General features: G+C 34.8%; 1 protein-coding gene across 1 annotated transcript in view; it reads left to right on the top strand.

Moving 5' to 3' along the window:
• LEKR1 (leucine, glutamate and lysine rich 1) overlaps nucleotides 1-20,914 on the top strand; it is a 221,249-nt gene that overhangs the window by 173,994 nt on the left and 26,341 nt on the right. The window contains exon 10 of the mRNA XM_023223378.1: nucleotides 13,313-13,406. Coding sequence (XP_023079146.1) covers nucleotides 13,313-13,406 — 94 coding nt within the window. The remainder of the gene's footprint in view (nucleotides 1-13,312; nucleotides 13,407-20,914) is intronic.

The following is a 20,914-nucleotide window of genomic DNA, read 5'->3' as shown; positions in this document are numbered from 1 at the left end:
AGGTGACCCTAGAAAAAACTAGCAGAACTTCTGAATTTGGAGAGATAAGGGAGTTTAATAACTAGGAAATAGTTCATTGATTAGTACAAATCTAGCTATTTGGGCATTGCTTTCTTCCCCACACTCAGCTGAGGAAGTGCTAGGTAGAGAAGAATCTTCAATGAAAGGAAAAGAAGTAGGTCTTCTGAGATCATGGGATTCATGGGATTCTGCAGGTGGAGACAGTCTGGCCAGCTTGGTCACGGACACATTGGGACTGATGAGAGGGGTTTCCTTTATGGATGGAGAAGAATGCAGCAAGTCATAAGGATGATGCCAGAGACAAGTGTGGCCATTTTTTAACTTCTTGAAAAGACAGCCCTCAGCTCCCATCCTACTGGGATACAAGGTCTCTGTGGCCAAGGCCAGAACTCTGCCCAGAACTGTGAATGTGCAACACTCCTCCAGGCATATTGTGGGTTAAAAAGGGTTCTGTGGGCTGATGGGGGCACCTAATTCCATCCTTAGGAAAAACTATTTCTATTGTGAAAAATGTCCTAAATTCTCTATAACAAATGTACAAATATATTTTATAAGGACATATGTGTTTAAGCTTGAAGACTGCCTACATATAGCACTTGGAGAAATTCGCTTACGCACTACCATGTGGCCTACAACCATACAGCCGGAACACACACTGTTTATAATAGCTCTCATACCCTTTGCATTCTTAGATGCTATATTATCTGTATCTTGGTAAACTCCAAGAAAAAATACAGAAAAAGACTTACTGTGATCAATTTGCCCATAACATGATGGGAATAATGAAGAGTGTTGTTAGAGGAAAAGCTTAGTCATAATTAAAGTTAGGTGCAAGTTGCTTATGTGTAAATTATTCTGAGATATAAATAATATACATCTGCATCTGTTTGACAGTCTCTCTACTTATGTATCTTAAATGCAGTTTACTAAATTGCCCCCATTTTCCCATAAAGCATAATTTTTAGGCTACAGGGAAGGATTTTATCCACTTCCTTCACCCCCACCTGCATTTCATTAACTTCTCTTTTGGCCTCTCCTCTCTCCTTCATCTTTTTCTTTTTAGTCAAAAGCTATGAACCCTCACTGATATGGTATGGCTGTGTCCCCACCGAAATTTCATCTTGAATTGTAGTTCCCATAATCCCCATGTGTCATGGGAGGGACCCAGTGTGGGTGATTGAATCATAGGTGCAGTTACCACTGTGCTGTTCTCGTGATAGTGAGTGAGTTCTCATGGGATCTGATGGTTTTATAAGGGGCTTTTCCCCCCTCTGCTCAGCACTCACTCCATCCTGCCGCCCTGTGAAGATGGTGTCTGCTTCTCCTTTGCCTTCCTCCATGATTGTAAGTTTACTGAGCCCCCCCCCCCCCACCAGCAATGCGGAACTGTGAATCAATTAAACCTCTTTTCTTTATAAAGTACCCAGTCTCAGGCAGTTCTTTATAGCAGCATGAAAACAGACAGACAATACTCTCACTTCAGAAAAGTATACACAAAACCCAGCACATTATTTTAAGAGGTTCGTAGAGTCTCCTGTTTTCAAATATATGGCAGGATCTCATGATTAAACATACCTGCTTTCTCATTTTCTCTCTATCCCTTCTTCTGTCTCCTCTCTCCTTCCCTCCCTTTTTCTCCCCTCCCCCTTTCCTTTCTCTTTCTCAAGTTCTGTCACCTATCCACAGGTTTCACAATGAGGAGCCCTCTAAATGTTTCTGTAGACATTATCTTATCTTGTCTTCAAGGAACCCTGTGCACAATGCCATGCGCCATTTTGTGAGGCTCAGTGGAAGGGCTAAGGGGGACAGGAGGCCAGCCTGGGCTCTGCTGTCATAGCTACTTGCCAGAGGAAGGGGTTCACTTTTCTTGCATAGGTTTGCCATCCTTACCAAGCCCTGTGTCCATAGGTCTTCCCTCAGACCAAGGGAGCACTTTTTCTAATTCACCAACCCAGAAGAGAAGTCATTTCCAAATTTACACAAAGGCACTGGCTAGCAGAGCTGTGGCCTGCCACACCTGCCTCACTGGTGAAGCAGGTGTCATTTTCCACATTTTGGAGATGAGGACGTTAATGTTAATTTAACTGAGGCTAAATTTCTTGCTCAGGGTCACATCATTGGCAAAGACAGAAATCAAGCTCTGTTGGGTCTGACCTTATAAGTCATGTTCTCTTCTCTACCGTTTGCACAATTCCCTCAGTATTTGTCTTGAAGGGCTAAGTTTTGTCATTCTTTCTCAGTGTGACATCTTTCTGAACCATGTTGTAACACTGAGTCTTTAGGAGACTCACAGTCCTGCAAAAAGCAATGCTCTTTTTGTGTCCCTTCTCCTCTCCTCTCAATTTCTTGTTCACCCCCACCCCTTCAGTATTCTTCTCTTCACTCAATAAATATGAGATGCTGTCCTCTGCTTTCTAGTGCCTTGGTAGAATCAGAAGTAAAGCTATATCTTCAGATGGAAAATAGAATAAAAACAATTCACAGCTACATTCTAAAAATGTAAACTAAGTGTTTAGTTATTTCATTGAGGCTTGTCATATTTTCATAAATTCTAGAAGCAATGACTAGTGATTAGCTATATCTAGTATTAGATATGAAAAAGGATTAAGAAGTGATGCAAGATAAAGTCCATTCTTAATATAAAAAGAATGGACTTTAGAATTAGGTAAACACAGAGTAAATCCCAACTTGACCACTGTTAAGCTTGGGCAATTAAGGCTTCTTTTCCCTATCTGTAATGTGGGCATTTTAATAATAGCTATCTTCTTGAGAATTTTAAAATATTGTGCCTGGTAGGTTGTAGGTACTCAGAAAGTATTAGTTTCCTCTCTTTCATCTTTCTTTAGATTGCTAACCCCTTAAAGCACCATGCCGTATTAATTTTTATTCCCTGCACTGGCCATGTAAGATATTCAGTAAATATCTGTTGAATTCATTATTATCTGCTTTACTCCTACAGTTGTAAAGATCAATCCTTGGAGTGATTCCATTTGGATGCTGTTATGGTTAGGCTTTGTGTCCCCACCCAAATCTCATCTTGAATTGTAATTCCCATAATCTCCACATGTCAAGGGAGAGCCTAGATGGAGGTAATTGAATCATGGGGGCAGTTTCCCCCATGGTGTTCTTGTAATAGTGAGTGAGTTCTCATGACATCTAATGGCTTTATAAGGGACTCTTCCCCCTTTTCTTGGCACATCTCCTTCCTGCTACATTGTAAAGAATTTGCCTTGCTTCCTCTTCATCTTCTGCCATGATTTGCCATAAGTTTCCTGAGACCTTCCCCAGCCATGCTCAACTATGAGTCAATTAAACCTCTTTCCTTCATAAATTACCCTGTCTCAGGTATGTCTTTGTAGCAGTGTTCAAACATACTAATGCAGAAGCTAATCTGTTAGTTTAAAGCATTATGAAATGTTCTAAGTAATAATTGAAAACAATAAATCTTGTCAGGTTTTTTTCTCCAAGACTCACCTCTTTCTCTGATTTCCTATACATCAACAGCTCTCAGAACAAGAGGCTTGCCAAGCTTCTTATGTTATCACACACTTACTGCTTTTAACAGAGGCAGGAGTTATGGCAAAATCAAAATTATCTCTCTGATTGACAATGTGAAGACATCTCTAAAAGAACAACTTGTGAAACAGAATTTAAAACTGTCATTTTGGCATTATGGTTTGACATTTGTTTGCAGTTATGTTTTTAACTGCAATTAAGAGAATCTGGATTCGCATGTACATAAGAAATTAAGATTCTCATTTTCTTTTTGGTCCAAGAATTTAATAAAGTTTTAAAAATAAATACTCTTAATTGTGAATAAGTCCTAATTTATCTATTGTGGCAACTCCAAAAAATTTAATTTTAAATCTGTCTGGTGAAATTTCAGGGTAGAATGTCGACAGCCACACCTCCATCTGAGATATGCAAAGCAAAGACAGCATGACATACTGCTGGCTGGCATAAGCTTGAGCTAGCTTTGTCACTTGTGAATCATGTCACCTCAGATAGTCATTTATCACTCAGGTCTTCATTTCTTCTAAAACTGAGGGAGTTGTATTAACATATTTCTAAGGAATGAAAAGAAAGACCCACTATATCCCCAGAGAATAAAACAGTGCCAGACACATAGTCGGCACTCAATATTTGCTGTAAGGGATGGATACGTGCATGGATGAGAATGAATTTAATTTCTGTCAAACAACTGATCACGGAATTTAAAACTGGGAAGCTCCAGTTTTTCTTTCAGGCCAGAGAGCTTTTGACTTTCAAAAATCAGACCTAGGAGTACAATGAGAACTCTGGGATTCCAGTGGTAATCTTCTTTATTAAATTCTTAGTAAAATTTAAATTTAAGATCTAAATCTGTGTTGTTTCCTATAATTCTAAAACATCAATATCTCTTGAACTGATTCTAGAAAAAAGTCAGATAACTAAATAGCTATACATTTTCAGCTACTTATAACATGGAAAAATATGTACTATGCCTTTATAATATTTTATTTCTCATCATTCCTCTAAATATCTAGCAAAAATCCTGCTTGAGTCAGAGTTGGTCCTTCATAGTTTTTTTCAACACAAGATTGTTTTCTCTTTACCAATGTCCTAAGATTGTTTTATGATCTTGAACAATGTGTGAGCACCCCCATGGTTATACTGTACAAGTGTGATTTTTATTTTTGGAATCTAGATTATCTTTTTCACACATATAATCATTCCTGTATACGTTACTCACTGCCCATTCCATTCTAATCTAAGAACAATGAGTGCATATAACATCATGTATAATTATTCTTTCTGCTTTATCCCATTAAAGAGTCTCACTGAAGATTTCTTAGAGTCAGGAATGGAGGCTCAGCAGGCAATCAAGGAGGTATAAAAGCCCTTCTCATTTCTGTCACCATAATTATCAAGCAAAATTATCATCACAGATACAAATTTATATTTTCATAACAATTTTGTCAAAATACTATATACTTTATTAGAAATGTCATAAAGAACTTCACAATTCCTGGAAAATTCAGTGGATAATCATAACTTCATTAACCCTGTTTGCATCCTAGCTTACTATATTTTAGCTGCTATAATCTACTAGACTTTTAAAGTTTTTCTCCTAAAAAGTTACATTTAACATGAGTTCCATGCACTGAGTCCATCAGAGGAATGCATTTGGAATGGATTCTACTTTTTATGGTATCAAAATTGTAACTATATCCAGGGAGACTGAAATTCAAGCATCTCAAATATTCAGTACCATCTACTTTATAGTAAAGGTAGCTTCTAATGTATTCACAAGCACTCTCAGGAGATGCTCATTTGGATTTTCTAATCAATAAGACTTATTTTCCAACAAGAAACCTAATTTAAGAAATTAAGTGGATCAAATTGTTAGGCTGTCTGGACACTTCTATCAAGCATGTGACTAGACACATTTATTCTATGATCCTGGCGTTTTGAAAACCAGGTGAAGTGCTACTTTATTTTCATTGGCAGTTGCTCCTTAGCTTGATCAAGTTACTATCATGATATTCTCATATTATTGCTAAAGCTGTATAGTATCACTTATAGGAAGATGTTGTATTAGTTTCCTATTGCTGCTATAATAAATGTCCACAAATTTAGTGACTTAAAATAACACAAATTTATTGTCTTACAGTTCTGGAGGTCAGAAGTTCAAATGAATCTTAAAGGGCTAAAATCAAGGTGTCAGCAGGGCTGGTTCCCTCTGCAGGATCCAGAGAAGACATTCCTTACCTCTTGCATCTGTTACAAGTTATCAGCATCCCTTAGCTCCTGGCCACATGAATCCAGTCTCTGTTTCATTGTCATATAACCTTCCCCCACACTAACCCTCTTGCATCCCTCCTATAAGAGGACCCTAGTAATTACCCTTAGGGCCCATCCAGATAATTCAAGATAATCTCCTCACCTCAAGATCCTTAACTTTATCACCTCTACGAAGTCCCTTTTCCCACATAAGGAAACATACTCACAGATTCAGATATGGACATCTTTGGAGGCAATTATTCAGCCTATCACAACTGTGATAAGCTAAAAATGTCTATTATCAACCCCATAGCAACCACTAAAATAAAACTAAACAAAGAGCTATAGCTAATAAGCCAACAAAAAAGATAAAATTGAATCATAAAATATGCAGAATCCGAAAGAAAACAGAAAGAAGGGAAAGGGAAGAAAAAGCAGATGGGAAAAATAGGAAAGAAATGGCAAAATGGTAGATTTAAGCCTAACTATATCAATGATTAAATTAAATGTAAATTGTCTAAACATTCTAATTAAAATGCAGAGATTATCAGAATGTATAAGAAAGTAAGATTTAGATATATGCTGCCTGCAGAAAATGTATTTTAAATATAAAGACATATGAGGTCAAAAATAAAAGAATGGGAAAAGATCTAACACGCTGACCCTAATCAGAAAGCTGTAATGGGTTTACAAAGTAGATTTCAGAACCAAAAAATTACCGGAAGTAAAGAAGTTCATTTTATAATTATAAGTAGGTCAATTCATCAGGAGGACATAACAGTTCTAAATATTTGTACATCTAATAACAGACCTTAAAAATATAGGAAGCAAAAGCTGGATGGAATTCCAAGAAGTAGGCAAATTCACAATTATTGTTAAAGATGTCAATACCCCCTCTTAATAGCTGATAAAGCAAGTAATAGGACAATCAGTAGGCTGTAGAAGACTTGAACTTTGTAATCAATTAACCTAATTGACATTTGTACAGCATTTCACCCAACAACAGCAGAATACACATTTCCCCCCCTTCCCCGGGGTTATGCAGATTACTCATTGAGACAGACTGTATAATTGGGACATGAAATAAAACCAAAGAAATTTTAAAGGATTTAAATAATACAAAGAACAGTATGTTCTCTTCTCACAGTGTAATTAATGTAGAAATCAAATACAGAAAATTATCTGGACAGTCCCCTAAATATTTGTAAATTATATAACAATTCTAAATAAGACAGTGGTCAAATAAAATATCAAAAGGGAAATTAGAAAGTATTTTGAACTAAGTGAAAATAAAAACATCAAAGTTTATGGGATGTCACCAAAGAAAAACTTAGGGACAAATGTCTATGTGGAAAAAAAAAAAAATTCAGCTTCCACTTTAGGAAATTAGAAGAAGAGGCGAGAGAAAAAATCCCAAGATAGGCAGAAGAAAGTAAAAAATATCAGAGTTGTAATCAATGGAAAACAGAAAAACAATAGACAATATCAGTAAAACAAAAATTTGTTTCTTTGAGATCAATAAAATTAATAAACCTCAAGGTAGACTAATCAGGAATAAAAAAGAGAAGTCAAAAATTCCTAATATCAGAAATAAGAGGGATGATACTACTATAGATCCGTCAGATATTAAGGTGATAATAGAGAAATATTATGAACAGCTTTATAATAAGTATTATGAACAGCTTTATGTCATTAATTTTGACAACTCAGATGAAATGGACAAAATTTTTTAAACAAACTACCAAAGCTCACTAAAGAAGAAATAGATAACGTGAATAAGTCTATATCTTTTAAAGAAATTGAATTTGTAATTTAAAGTCTTCTCACAAAGAAAACTTCCAGCCCAGAGGTTTTAACCAATGAATTTTACCAAACATTTAAAGAAAAAGTAATACTATTTATACTCAAACTGAAAATTGAATAAGAAGGAGCAGTTCCCATCTTAATTTATGAAGTCAGTATTACTCTGATAGCAAAACCTGACAAAGACATAACAAGAAAATTAACAGACCAACATTTCAAATGAGCATTGATACAAAAATTCTTAACAAAATTTTAGCAAACTGAAGGGGCTAAAATCAAGATAACATAGAAAAAGGAAATAAATCATGAATAAGTGGAGTTTATCATAAGAGTATAGGATTAGTTTAACATAAAAATCAATAACATTCAACAGATAAAAGTGACAAATTCAGCTTCATCAACATTAAAAACTTGTTCTTCAAAAGACACTTTAAGAGAATGAAAATAAAAACCACAGACTGGAATAATATATTTGCAAAGGATCTATATAATAAAGGAGTTTTTCTATAATATACAATGATATTTAGAAACTCAGTTATATGAACATAAACATCCTAATAAAAAATGAACAAAAGACTTGAATAGACACCACCAAATATATGCAAATGACCAATAAAATAAGCACATAAAGTGATGCTCTGTATCATTACTCATTAGGGAAGTGCAAACTAAAACCACAATGAGATACTACTATACATTTTTAGAATATATAAAAACTTAAGACCTGAAAGTATCAAGTGTTTACAAAGATAGGGAGGAACTTGAACTCTTATAATCTACTGATGGGCAAACAGTACAAGTTATTAGAAAAAGAGTTTGGAAGTTTCTTTAAAAGTTAAATGTATACCTATCTTGTTACCCAGCCATTTTATGCCTATGTATTTACTCAAGACAAATGAAACCATATATCAATACAAAAACTTGTACACAGATATTGAAAGCAGCTTAATTTGTAATAGCCAAAATATATACAACAACCTAAATGTTAACCAACAGATGAATAGATGAACAGATTGCAGTGTATCTGTACAATGGAATACTACTCAGCAATAAAAATGAATGAACTATCAATAAGGTACAACCTGGATGAATCTAAAATAATTACGCTGAGTAAAAGATGCCAGACAAAAAAAAAGAATATACTGTATGACTTCAGAATCATATATTTTCAGAATATACAGTATTTCAGAATATATTTCAGAATATATCTACATATCCAGAAAATGCAGACTAATCTATAGTGACAGAAACCAAAGCATTGATTGCCTGGAAGAGAGGGCCTGAATTACAAAGAGGCGGCTGGGCGTGGTGGCTCACGCCTGTAATCCCAGCACTTTGGGAGGCTGAGGCGGGCAGATCATGAGGTTAAGAGATCGAGACCATCCTGGCAAACATGATGAAACCCCGTCTCTACTAAAAAATACAAAAAAATTAGCCAGGCATGGTGGCGGGTGCCTGTAGTCCCAGCTGCTTGGGAGGTTGAGGCAGGAGAATGGCATGAACCTGGGAGGCGGAGCTAGCAGTGAGCCGAGATGGCACCACTGCACTCCAGCCTGGGCCACAGAGCGAGACTCTGTCTCAAATAAATAAATAAATAAACAAAGAGGCAACCCCCTTAACCACCCACCAACATCTACAGACCATAAGGAAGTTGAGAAAGCTGTTGGTGTCTCAAGGGCAAAACCTAATAGCTTCTTCAGACGTGGCCAAGCCAGGTAATGAAAAAGAGGCACATTTCAGACAGGAAAGCTAAGAGCTATGGCAAAAATTGAACTTAGAAGTTACTGTCAGTAAAAAGAATCACAGTCCAAGCAAGAAATGTTTCCGTCCTTTAGGGTAGGTTTCCTGTGGGATTTCAGAGTTGTGATGGAGTCCATTGGTGCCAGTCAGGTGACTTACAGTGCACCTCCCAGTGAGAGGACAATGCTGTCCACACCTGATTGCTATCAGACTTCGTCAATTGATTTGTTCTGCCATCGAAATGTGAGAGAAGTGATATGTACCAGTTCCAAGTAGAAGCTTTAAGAGATTCTATGTTTTGGCTTTGTTTTCTTTTGTTTCTTGCCACAATAACAGCATTCTCAAGTAAGAGCTGCTCCCTGGGCTATATCCCAAAATGTGGAGCAAGGAAGGAGATAACACCTAATCCAAGAAAAATAAACTTTGGTATTGTAAGCCACTGAGAGTATATACATGTTAAATTTAAGATGTTTCTAAAATAAAGTAAAACAGTCAGGTGGAGAGTTGGATAAATGAATCAGATACTCAGGAACAGATCTGAGCTAGAGATAAAATTTGGGAGCTGTCATCAGCTAGATTGCATTAGAGGAAGATGACTCTGCAAAGGAGACAGGAATGGCCAGATGTTTGGAAGAAAGCCCTGAGTAAAATTTTTAATGTATTCTCACTTTTGCTGTCCTCATTCTTTATTCCTTTTGCTTCACTTCCATTTTTCCAGCTAGAGACTAATGTGCAAGCATCAAGCCTGCTGGGTCTGCCTCACACGTTAATAGATCTCCTTTTTACATTTGCTGGATTTTGAGCACAATTTGAACAGTGACTCTTCCTTCCTAATTCACCTCTATATCTCCAGGGCTAGATGACACTGCCTTGTTCAGCGAGGACAGTAAACCCCACCACTCAGGAGAGAGACCGACAAGTCACCTGCACATTCCTTCACCTTGGTTTTTACCTTGAATTCTCTTTCTTCCACGTGCACATTCTACTCTGTGCTCTGGCTATATCAATAATTGTTTTTCTTTATAAGTTTTGAGTAGATACATTGAAGGTTTGTATAGGTATCAAATATAAAGAGCTACAATACAGTGAACATCTGTACCAACCACGTGGTTTAGGAAAAAGAACCTTACCATTATCTTTGAAGTTTTCTTTTGCTTCTCCCCAGTTCCATCTCATTCGCTCCTTCCTCAGAGAAAACCACCAGCCTGCATTTTGTGGTTCTCAACAAATGAGGAATAGAAGGAAACTTCCTAAAACCGATAAAGAGCATCTACAAAAACCTACATATAACCTCTATTGTGTCCATGTTTCTCTATATAATTTTACCAAGCATTTTTGTATTCCTAAAGAATGTTAGATCTTGCATGATTTTATCTTCACATAAATAAAATCATTCCATATGTATCATTCTAATTTGTTCTTTGTGCTCAATATTATGTTCCTGGGATTTGTTTATAAAGTTTCATGTAGCTGATGATTATTCATTTCTTCATCTATATTGTATGTTAAGGTATACCACAATTTATGCTGCTTTAACCTTATTCCATTCATTTTGATAGTAATTAATAATTTCATTATTGTTCAGTTCGAAGTATATTAAAATACCAATTGTGATTTTTATTTGACTCATGAACTATTCAAAAATACATTTAAAAAAATTTTCAAATACCTGAAGCTATTTATCTTTTGTTATGGACATTTCTTTGTTTTCATGGAATATACATTATCACAGTGCTGTTCTGTAGAAGTATTATGTTATACTTCTACATATGTAATTTTAAAATGCTTAGTTGCCACATTAAAGACTAAAAATAAACAAGTAAAATCAATTTTAATTATTTAACCCAAACTATCCAAAATATTATTTAAATATGTAATTGTCTTTAAAATGTTATCATAGGTATTTAGATTTTTTGTACCAAATTTTCAAATTGGTGTGTATTCTACATTTATAGCACATCTTAACTTGAACTGGCCACATTTTAACTGCTCAATAGTTACATGAAACTAGTGGCTACCATATTGAATAATGCAGGTTATAGTATAACCATTGCTTGAAATTAGCTAAAACTTACTTTTTGTCCTAGAAGTGGTCAATTCCATATAAGCTGGAAAATAATGATGTATTTATCCACTAATTGGGTACAAGGTTCTAGATGTTAACCTTAAATCTGTCTTATGAACCTTAAGTCTCCTGTATCTTTAATGAACTATTTATTTGCTTGACCCTGGACTGCTACATTACACAACTGTAGCAAGACATTCACATAGCAGTCTAGAGTTGTGCGGTTTATACTTCCATTGACATATGTGGTGGTCCTGGGCTGATTTATCTATAACTGAGAAATCTATGGTAGATTCTACCACTAAGGTGTGGATTTAAGAATTTCTTTGTACAGTTATATCAAGTTTTGCTTTATATATTTTGAGGCTATTTTAATAGGCACATATAAGTTTAGAACATTCATAGTAAATTAAACTTACCATAATTATCAACTATTCATGTTATCTATTCCTTCTTTAGTGAGCTTTGTTGGTTGTTTAAAATATTTTGTCCATTTCATCAGAGTTGTCAAAATTAATGACATAAAGCTGTTCATAATATGTCTCTATTATCACCTTAATATCTGAGGGATCTATAGTAGTATCATCACTCTTATTTCTGATATTACTAATTTCTGACTTCTCTTTTTTATTCCTGATTAGTCTACCTTGAGGTTTATTTTATTGATCTCAAAGAAACAAATTTTTGTTTTACTGATATTGTCTATTGTTTTTCTGTTTTCCATTGATTACAACTCTGATATTTTTTACTTTCTTCTGCCTATCTTGGGTCTTGGTATTAGGAAAGGAGGAAATAGTTTGAGGTTACCCCAAAGAAGTAGACTATGTAGAACTTGCCACTGCATGGTTGTGGTAGAAGAGAGAGAAGGAAATGCCAGAGATGATTCAAACCTTCAGAAATGACCCTTGAAGGTTTTCAGAAGTCAGGAGGAAAGAAAAGATTGTAGGAGATGATATTTAATTTGGTTTTTGATGTATAAAATTTTTGGTGTTCATGGACCATTAGGGTGGAGATGTTGAACACACAATTATAAATGAAAGTCACAGGTTTTTGCAGGAGGGTCAGAGCTAAAAGGAAAAGAGTGATGATGGAAAACAAAAAGATTAGGAGAATGAATGAGCAATAGAGAAGAATCACATGCATAGAACATAAGAAGAATCATAGTGATCATGCAAGAGGGAAGGGTCCCTGATCAATAAGCATACTTTTGCTGCTACTACTGATTTTTTATCTTAATTTCAGTGCCCCTGTGAAATTCTCTCTTGAATTTCCTCCTGTCCTTACTTCCATCCAGAGGATCACAAGCTAAGCATTAAGATCTACTTACGTGGATGAAGATAATAAAGTGATCTTTATTTTTCGAATTTCTAATATGTTTTATGCTATATTGCATCCCTGACATAACACATCTCTCTACTTAATTTGGTTTGTTCCTATCAATATTTGAGATAAGTAAAAGAAAAGAAAATTTCACAGGAACTGCTAACATGTATTGGCTTAATGGCATATCCCAACATATTTTCCTTTTTTAAAGAAACCAAATATTGTCTGGTGCTATTTTAGAATTTAGTCATATACTTTTTGAACCACAACTTATGACATTTTATTTTATTTTTTGCACACATGAATAGCCAGGAGGCATTTTATTGTATTTGTGACTCTGCATATGTTGTTAGTGTTTATTGCCAAAATAATATCTTACTACTTATTAAGCAAAAATTGAGCCTGGGAAAAATACCATATATGCAGCACTTGTAAATTGCTGTTAATAGTTAAAATGATAATGTAGTAGCAGCATATATACTGCTAAAGAAAATAAACAGACTAAGTTTTGAAGTAATATCTTCTGACCCAGGAACTACAACTTAGGAATTGTGTTGGGGTAAGTATTGACTCATTTGTCGGGTTTATGATTTTCAGGGAATTGATGCTGATTTCACATCAGAAAAGCATCGAGCAGCTGCAAGAAACCCTTAGACAGAAGCTGCTGAGTGATGATAACTGGAAGGAGAAGGTAATGGTAGCGTGGCTTTCATCAGCATGCAACCTATTTGCTTTTTAAAAATTCTGACCATTTGTCAGAAGACTCTTCCAGATAGATTTATTTGCTTCTGTGCACACTTTTGATTCCTTTTGGAATTTCCTAGACCAGACATGCTTATGGAATGTGTCTTTTCCAAAATATTAGACAACATAATGAAAAATAAACAATGATAACACATTTTGGAATTTTGTAAGATAGCTCTTGGTTCTCATGCAAAAGCGTATCTTTTTGCTTTTAAATATTTTCTTATTTCCTCATCAACTGTCACAATCTACATTTGATCATATTCTTAAAACCAGGGAAATAATTCTTACAACTTCTCTTCTTCTCCTGTAAGAAGATGAAAGAATGGAAAATGACTTAGAATTATTTGGTTTTGGACTTTTGACATATATACCCTGACAAAGTAAAATGAATAAGCATTTAGCTTGCTAGTATTTACAGAGAAATGTTTGCTGTTAGAGTACAAAAAAAAACTGCATTGGTTTTGGTCTTTGGTCTTTTTTGTAGTTTTCAAAGTTTCAACAATGAATAGGTATTACTTTCATAATTTTAAATAATAAAAGTAATATTTTAAAAATTGTTAGTCCATACCTTATCAGGTCATCCACAGCTCTAGTCACCGAGTTAAAAGCAGTCATCTTTCTGCCATAAACTTCCAGTACTCCTTGATTGATCCCTGGGCCATATTCTACACACTGACCCAAAGCATTCCCAACTCATTCTCTTCCGTGACTGGTATCTATGCCTAGCACCAGCCTTCTGCCTTAGTTTTCTTATTATGCCTTAAATTTTCCTCTAGAAGTGGAGCTGGTCACCAAAATTCAGATTGTTTGACTGAAGTCCTGACAACTTGTTTGGGTTTTATCAGATTCTTCTCCTTGGGGATTGAACCCCATAACTTGTAACCTCAGCAACAAGCAGTGGCCTCCTTCAAACTAACATCTCTACCAGGAATCCCTCACTCTACCATCCAGCATACTGAAACCCTTTAGGTATTCTTGCTGGATCAGGACAATTTTAAATTTGCACTTTCATTTCCAATCTTCAAACAGTTGGCCATACTCAGCCAACAGTAGCCCTCTAAAAATAAGTACCCCTTCCCTTGTCGATTAGGGTACACAGTCAGGATATAGTAAAAATGATCACTGTAACAATAGTACTACGTGGACCAAAACAAAATTGGAGAATATGGACTAATGTTGCTATTTGTGTCTCATTCTTATTTTGTTTTATTTTGTAGCATAGACCTTTTCTTTTCCTTCTTCTCTGAGGCCCAGCTTCTTTAATTCTTTCTTATTTTTATTAGCCTCAGGGTATTCAACTGACAGGTCTGCACTTATTCACTTTCCCTATTCTTACCAATCTATGTGTAAAAATTGAAAAAGATTATCAGCCCGATTTTGTATAATCCAAAATATTCAAATTAGAACAATGAAAGATTGTTTATCCATCCAACTGATAGAATAGTTTAACACTGTGGTTAAGATCTAGTGAGATCGTCTCTCATACCTACTCTTTAAGGGACTAGAAATTAAAGCAACCTTTTTGGAAAGCAGTTTGTCAATATGTACCAAGATACTGTAAACTTCCCATGTTTTGACTCAAACATTTTACTAATGGAATTAATGTGGATAGAGATTCAGAGAGTCATTCCGCTTCTCAAACTCCTGAGCTCCTTCTCTTAGTATGATGGAGTAAATTTTCCTGCTTTTGTTTTTGTAGAAATTTCCCATCTCCATATTCATACTCCACTAGGGGTTTTTGGATACATTTCACTGGAGAAAAAGTCTCTGTTTATGATCCCCTCTAGTACTTCTGTTCACTGTACCCTGTCTGGAGGTGCTAACAGAGTAGAACAAGTTAGTGTTAGCATCTGACATATAAAAGCATTTATGTTCTTGCTTTATGCTATTAAGTTAATTTGGTGGTAAAAATAATTCTATATAATATTCTATAAGTTCTTGCTAGGACCATGATATCTTTCTAATGAATTAATTATATTGCAGAGGTATTTTGGCATGTATAATTTTCTATAGTATAAATGGACATTTCATTTGGTTGAAAGGACATGACTTCTTGTTAATAAATGTTATAATTTAGCTAGCAGTAAATCAAGATCCAGACCAGGAAAGCAAAGGACTAATAATTATGCCTTGGCTATGTTAGCTATTGAGACTATGAATAAAAAGTTATCTAAAAGTCTTCTCATGAGAAAGGAGAATCATTAATATGACATTGTCATCTCTTTCTTGGGTCAGTGTGCCTTTGCCAAAGAATGAAATGTTCTTTTTACAAATATATAATACACATATTAAAATAAACTTCATAGATTAAATGCTTTTAATATGTAAAAAAGTAGATAGCAATTTATGTCTGTGCTTAATTATTTTAGAGTATGTAAAAAGCACATAATAAGATCAATAGTTGCTATGCAACAAGGATGGCACATTTTTAAATAACTACATATTTACTAATTGTCATGGATTTTTATTTATTTCAAGTATTACTACTTGAAGAAAGCAAATTAATGCGCATGCTAAACCTTTAAAATTGGCTTTAAATTTAAATGTTGTTACTATTTAGTTAAAATTTTGTAATTAAAAAAATAGCCACACTGCTTACATAATCAACTCGCATTATTTAATCACTATCACTTTTTAGTGCAATAAGCAGATTCCAAGCAAATATTTTCTTAGATTATCATCAAGACATCATACTTAAGAACATTTTAGAATTGCACTAATGACCTCATTTAAAATAGTACATAGAGCTTTTGAGAAACCAGTAGTTAAACAAACAAAAACCTTATTTCTTGACAGAAGCAACTAGATTGAGAGTGAAAATGCAGTTGAGAAAAGTTTACTTCAAGAAATACTCCATTTTCAATTTTGAAGGAAGGCAAAAAAAAAAAAATCTGAAATTAGTTTTCAAAATTGAAGAACCAAATGACCTAATAATTCCTAATGTATTTTAGCATGCTATTATTAAAATTAAAATGGATAATTTCTGACATACAAAATGTGACACAGATGATGTTATTTATAAAATATCAATTTTAATTTATGCATAATAAACATGGATCAAAGGAATATTGAGGACATGCTTTAATTTTAATATTTTTTAAAATGCAGTTTTAGAAATTGAATTAATAAAATCTGAAAATTTTGGGTCAGGAGTGGCCAGCAGAGATCATCTCATAAACCACTAATCTAGATAACAAAAATTATCTCTATTAATAATATAATTTTCATTATTATGACATTATTATTTCCATTTTGCACGTTACAAAAAAGACTTAGAGAAGTTGAGTAATTTACTAAAGCTTTTATAAAGGCAGGAAATGAGCTGAGAATCAACTTCCATGTATCTAAATACAAAGTTCCATATTTCTGCATTTGGCCAAGATGGAGTGACAGGGACTAAATTTACCCTCCTACCTAAAACAAATAAAACAGTGAGGAAAAGATAGAAAACAATGGTTTCAAGACATTGGACATCTGGCAATGAAAGACAGTGATTCTTGAAAACAGAAGACAAACAAGGTGAGCCCTGTGATTGCCATAACTTAGTGTCCTGAAAGACATTTCAGGTCATGGTGCAGGGAGTGGGAATCTAGTTTGAGCTTGTCAGATTCTTTGAGTGGAGGAAACCTTGCAGAGTCCTGGGAGATCATGGTAGCTAAAGTTCATGGATTGTGTTCACAGGAGAGAGAGCGGCACAAAGGAAGAACACTGGAGATCTACAGAGAGTCCCGCCTTGCATATGTTTATGATGAAAGTGTACATGTGGGAAAAGCACACAAAGCCAAGGACAGACCAAGCCAGAGAGAGTAGTGAATACTCACACATTGCCAGTGATTTGCATTTCTATCAGCCAGACTGGAAAACCTGTAATTTATAAGGCCCTGGGTAGAGTGCTCAAAAGGGTCTTGCATCACAAGTTGAGAATAATTAGCCCTAGATGAAATGCTGATTTGATTCTGCCTAATGCATTTTAAAAGGCAGACCTAAAATAATCAAGCTGATCTCAAGAAACTTAACTGCATCCTAGGACAGAGCTCAAGAATATTCATAGGAATACAAAAATATCTAGCACCAAACAAGGTAAGTTACAACCTTGGAAATATACAACAAAATAGGGCTCAAAATGAAAAGAAATATCAGTAAATAAAAACTGACCCAGAATGAAAAGAAATATCAGTAAATAAAAACTGACACAGAAGTGAGAATTAGCAGAAAAAACATTAAAACAAATATGATAACTGTATTCCATATACCCAAAAGCTAAAGAAAAAATTGACCATGTTAAGTAGAGAAATAGAAGATAAAAAAGACCAGTTACTGAATTTTGAGAGACGAAAACTAGATTATCTGAAATTAAAAGTACACTGGATTGGATTGATGGCAGAATAGACATTCCAGAAGAAAAGTTTAGTGAACTTGAAGATGCAGCAATAGAAAAACTTTTTAAATAAAACAAGATAGACTCCAAAACAAAACAAACAAACAACTCAAAAAGAACATCAGTGAGCCATGAGACAGATTCAAGAGGCCCAATATATCTGTAATTGAAATTCCTGAAGGACAAGAGACAGAAGAGGGAACAAAAAAAAAAAAAGGAAGAAATAATGACTGAAAGTTTTACAAATTTAATGAAAACTAAACACCCATAGTTTTAAGAAGCTCAATAAGCCTCAGGCACAAGAAACCAAGTGCACCAAGGGAAATTATAATCCAGTTGTCCAAAACAGTAATAAAAAGAAATATTTTAAAGCAGCTGGATTTTTTAAAGACATTATGTAGAGAGGAAAGAAGACAGCAGATTTTTTTTTTAATCAGAAACAATGCAAGCAAAAAAAGTAGGATTGAAAGTACTAAAAGAAGGTTAGGGGAGCAATGAGGAAAGCTGCCAACCTAGAATTCATACCAAGTGAAAAAATATTTCAAATATGAGAGTAAAATGGAGACTTCTTCAAAAAGCACTGAAAAAATGTATTACCAATAGACCCACACTACAAAAATGTTCAAAGAAGTCTTTTAGTCAGAAGGAAAGCTATACCAGATGGAAATATGGATCTACACAGAGGAACGTAGAAACCCAGAAATGGTAACACTGTGGGTAAAGATATGGGGTTTTTTTCATTATTTAAATTTTTAAAAATATAATTGATGAGATTTATAACATAGAAGCAAAATATATGACAATAATAACACAATGGCTGAGAGGATAGAAGTGGAAATATATTATTACTGAGAGATTCTTATACAATATGTGTAGTGATAATATCATTAGAAAGTAGACTGTATTGAATTAAAGACATATTCTCCAAACCCTAAAATTATAGCTAATAATCCAATAAAGGAGACAGAATTGAATTTTAAATACCAGTCCTAAAGAAGACAGGAAAATAAGGGAAAGAGAAAAAATATGAGATGGGCCAAATGGAAAACATAGCAAGATAGTAGATTTAAAGCTAATTATATCAATAATCACTTTAAATGGAAATGATCTAAACCAGAGATCAGCAAACTTTTTCTATAAAGGACCAGTTAGTTAATATTTTTGGTTTTGTATGATATACAGTCTCTGTCACAACCATTCAACCCTGCCATTGTAACATATAAAAGAAACCATAGACAATATGCAAATGAATGGGCATGGCTGAATTTAGTCTGTGGGCCACAGTTGGCTAAGCTCTGGTCTAAATATTCTATTAAAAAGGCAGAGATGTTTATCTTGGATAAAAAATGCAATACCTTACTATATGTTGCCTATAAGAAATGTACTTTAGGATGTGAGGAAGATCTGACTGTGACATCTGTCACACCCTGTTGATTGCCAGGGTTGATCTGGCTGATCTGGCTGGCTAAGCAGGTGTCCCCATTCTCCCTTACTGCTTTACATGTGACCTTCTTGAAGCTGCACATGTTCTGGTGGAAGAGGATGACCTTTCTTGATAGAGGAGGACCATTCTTCTGTAAAGGGTATACCAGTAGCTGTGCTCCTCCCCTGCTAGAACTTCTAAATAAGCTCTCAAGAAATGCACTTTACTATAAAGACACCATAGATTAAAAGTAAATAATGGAAACACAAATCAAAAGAAAGCTGGAGGTCAGGCGCGGTGGCTCACGCCTGTAATCCCAACACTTTCGGAGGCCGAGGTGGGCGGATCACAAGGTCAGGAGATCCAGACCATCCTTGCTAACATGGTGAAACCCCATCTCTACCAAAAATACAAAAAAAAAAAAAAAAAAAAAAAATTAGCTGGGCGTGGTGGCGGGCGCCAGTAGTCCCAGCTACTCAGGAGGCTGAGGCAGGAGAATGGCGTGAACCTGGGAGGTGAAGTGAGCAGAGATCGCGCCACTGCACTCCAGCCTGGGAGACAGAGCGAGACTCCGTCTCAAAAAAAAAGAAAGCTGGAGCAGCTATATTATTATCAGGCAAAGTAGATTTCAGAGCAAAGAAATCAGAATACTTAATATTTTGCTAGGATTAAAGAAAGATATTTAATAATGACAAAGGGGTCAGTTCACAAGGAGGACATAATAACCCTAAATGTTCATTCACCTAATAACAGAGCTTACAAATACATGAAGCAAAAACTGATAGAACTGTAAGGAGAAATAAATTCACTAATTAGAGCCTAAGATATCAATTCCTTTTCTCAATAATTGATAGAAAAATAGCCAGACAAAGAGTAATGATTTATACAATGGAAAATTGTATAAATTTATTAACAGATACATTGAACAATATTGTTAACAAACTTGACCTAAATGATATCTATGGAATTCTCAATTTGACAGCAGAATACACATTTTTCTCAAGTGCACATGACCTTTTACCAAAATCGACATATTTTGGCTTATAAATAAGTCTCAATAAGTTTAAAAGGATTCACGACAAGTATTTTCTCTGACCATAATTAAATAAAATTAGAAATCATTAGCAGATCTGGACAATCCTCAAATATTTTGAAACTAAATAAATACCAAGTCCATTCCCTGAGCCCACTATGCTGTATAGATGTAGGGGTGGAGGGGACAGGTTACATGAAAAAAAACTAAACACATTGAGCTATAGAGTTCACCGGCAACACCTAAGTATACATATCCTTTCCATCTTGTAGTTGCTCTATGATCTTGGTGAAGTTACTCACTTCTCTTAGCCTATTTCTTAATCTAGACAGTGGGAGTAGTACTTCTTTTATTATATGTTATTCTCAGAGTTGTAAGAATTAAAAGAGTGAATATATAGAAAGTGTCCTATAGCATACCACCCTAGCTTGTATTCATTTACTCAGTGAACATTCTCTCCTTCCATCCTAAGTTCACACAGTTCTTGACAGAATTTGACCTGCAGCCTACATATTCTGATTCCTTAGCATTCATTTTTCAACTGCAAATTCTGTTTCAAATAATCATCTGCTTTTATTATTTATTCAGTAGCTATTTCAGAAATAATCTGAAGTACTG

The sequence above is a fragment of the Piliocolobus tephrosceles genome, chromosome 2, assembly GCF_002776525.5.
Source record: "Piliocolobus tephrosceles isolate RC106 chromosome 2, ASM277652v3, whole genome shotgun sequence".
Taxonomy (NCBI): domain Eukaryota; kingdom Metazoa; phylum Chordata; class Mammalia; order Primates; family Cercopithecidae; genus Piliocolobus; species Piliocolobus tephrosceles.
Note: the sequence above shows the minus strand (reverse complement) of the source record. Positions and strands in the feature narration are given on the sequence as shown.